This window comes from Adiantum capillus-veneris, chromosome 13 (assembly GCF_014529385.1).
Source record: "Adiantum capillus-veneris isolate H3 chromosome 13, ASM1452938v2, whole genome shotgun sequence".
NCBI lineage: Eukaryota > Viridiplantae > Streptophyta > Polypodiopsida > Polypodiales > Pteridaceae > Adiantum > Adiantum capillus-veneris.
Window position 1 is genome coordinate 136778083 of NC_140943.1, and position 2709 is coordinate 136780791.

The 2709-nt window shown below is 47.5% G+C and overlaps 1 protein-coding gene across 1 annotated transcript; it reads left to right on the plus strand.

The window, feature by feature from the left end:
• The first annotated feature begins 213 nt into the window (after positions 1 to 213).
• Positions 214 to 2192, plus strand: LOC147444928 (uncharacterized). The gene is made up of 2 exons (XM_086527422.1): positions 214 to 482; positions 568 to 2192. The coding sequence occupies exon 2, from the start codon at positions 571 to 573 to the stop codon at positions 1867 to 1869; it is 1299 nt and encodes a 432-aa protein (XP_086383548.1). The 5' UTR covers positions 214 to 482; positions 568 to 570; the 3' UTR covers positions 1870 to 2192.
• Positions 2193 to 2709: the final 517 nt, after the last annotated feature.

Genomic DNA, 2709 nt, shown 5'->3' on the forward strand with positions numbered 1-2709 from the left:
GAGTGTGTTGCTACTTTAATGAACAACCTTAGTGGCTAAAACCTTAATAGGCTCAAGAGAGAGCTGGCCTTTGAAAAAATAAAAGCCACCTCCCTCCCCCAAGGACCAAAAAAGAAAGGGCCAGCCGATATTTTGAGACACGTTGGAATTTTCGGGGCATGAAAAGAAATTCTCAAAAAATATTCCGTGCCCATTAATTATAAAGACAGGCGGCTGCCGTCATGTGAGCAGAGGGTTTCTGTGTGTAGCATGTGAGACTCGAGAGAGAAGAGAGGCAAGAGACAGCACAGGTGCTGATCCAGGACGCAGGGAGAGAGAGAGAGAGAGAGAGAGAGAGAGAGAGAGAATTGGTAGGTCTGTGCTGGTGGCCGTTACCCGGTGGTTCCACAATACACCCACATACCCCCTCTCCCTCATTTCTTTATAGCTCACCCTGAGCTGTTTCCTCCGCCATGTCTCCTGCCGTTCCCTCTCTATAAGCTGTACGTGCATGCGTGTGTGTGTGTGTGTGTGTGAGAGAGAGAGAGAGAGAGAGAGAGAGAGAGAGAGAGAGCTCTTGCTCAACAGGAAATGGGCAAGCTTAATGCCATGGATGGAGCACCTTCCTCTTCCCCTACTGAGGATGCTGTCCTTTCTGATGGTAGTCCTCTCCCTCCGAAGTATACACCCTGGCACTCAGTGCTCTTCGGACATGCAAGTTCCGGTGCCTGCCTTTCCTCTCCTTGTGTTTCAGTGTCCTCAGAAGTAGATCTTATGGCTGTTGATGGGCACAGTGCTCGCATGCCCTTATCTCCTCGGGATCACTCGTCTTCTCTAGCTTACTACCCCAATCATGCAGATCCGTATATACCCACATCGCCTCCCTCAGTGCATGCAGCCGTTTGCACAGCTGCAATGTCTTCCTCGCTGTCTGCCTTGATGCATGTCGGCGAGTATGCATTGGTTTCAGGTAATGGTGTTACGGATGCAGAAAATGGTTTCATAGATGCTGAAATGCCCGCTCCCACATCCAATTCTTTGACAGCAGAAGAAAATGTTGCTCTTGGTCTCACTCCGGACGGAGTATTTTTGAAGCAGCGTGCTTTTGCATGCAGCTACATTAACACTCTTCTACCTGCGTTGAGGAGGATTCACAGCCAGGGCTTGCCCATCTCTCTTGATGAGAAAGTCTCTGCTGTTAAGCTTGCTGCGGACATGTCGCTTGCTGTCGCAGCAGGGGGCAACAATGCATGGAGCCAAGCGCTCCTCAGGGAGGTGGCAAGTACTTCAACCTGCAGGTCACTTTTGTCCTCCCCACAGAAGGAAGCCAGGAGAAGGAAGCCAGCAAGAATGCTACTTAGGAAAATCAAATCATCCAACCCCTCCATGTACAGGCCAGGAGCAAGGTGTCCAAAAGCCCATGCACTTGTTCGCAGGAGGCGAAAGTACGATGATACCACTATGCATGGTTCTGCAAGTCCCTTGTACATGGCTGATCTGCTCGCACGTGGCAGCCATGGTTTTGACAATGCCCTCGATTGTAGTCCCCTGTCGATGGAGCCAAGGCTTGCACAGCTATCATGTGTAAAGCATAGAATGCCATATGGTCGAAGTGCTCGCTCTTCTTACTTGAGGATACTTAGAAGCACAAAATGTAAGAGGAAGCCATGGAGCAGGAAAGGAGCGACTTCGGTGGAAGACGATGAAGTGAGCAGGACGTCATCGACAGCTGTGATAAATAAGGAGCAAATTGAGAGCTTGGGAGGGCTAGTACCAGGCGGTCTGAACATGGATGTTCCTCGGCTACTTGAAGAAGCTGCGGACTATATTCTAACACTTCGGATGCAAGTGGAGGCTCTTCAATCGCTCTCCCGCATCGTGTCCCCTTGAAGTCCCATATGCAACTCCCTTTCCTCGTTTCTTGCAGGGATAGTCTTATTCCTTCACTTCAATTCTTTATTGATTCTTTTGTGAATTGGTGTGTACATATTATGACTCGCATTTGCGTGTCCATCATTTCGCGAAGCTCAGCGGGGTCGTGCCATTTTAAGTGTTTTGAGTGTCTAGGTAGAGATGTTAGTGAAAAACTGTTCCCTTGGGAAAGAGTGTGAATGTATGGTGGTGGAAGGTGCCATTAACCACAAGAACATTTGGAAATTGTCTCGTGTAAGAAAACGGAGCCTTTTTCAATGTTTTTCATACAATGCATAACATCATGAGCTTATGCCCGAGAGGCACCGCATAGCACCGCATACCTAGTTAGGTACCATTTAGGGCAGGAGACTTTCGCCTGGGCCGACGGTCCCTTGCCCCTAATCCTACCTAGCTAGGTATCCGGTGCCTCCCTCACAGAAGCTCATGATGTTGAGGTAAGTCATAATGTGGCAATTATTGTGAGAATTTGTCCAAAACTTCTTGTGAATGCACGGGCAATATGTAAGTCTGCAGGCAAGCATGCAGAGACATAGGATTTGAGCTATGCTTGGAGTATTGAGACATGGTGATTCGGGAAAGGAGACTAGATTAACCCCCATTATGTAAGTTGTTTGGAAAGAAAGGTTTTCAGAAATTACGCACTACATTTAGAACGGGTTGATAAAAATTAATACAAAGGTAAATGAAGGGCTTTTGAAAATAAATCAAATCATTGTCAAGCAATTTCAAGCTTTGCTTCGGCCAAGTTAAGTAGTGAATTGTTTACATATAACTTGTTGATTGTAAAGGAGTACT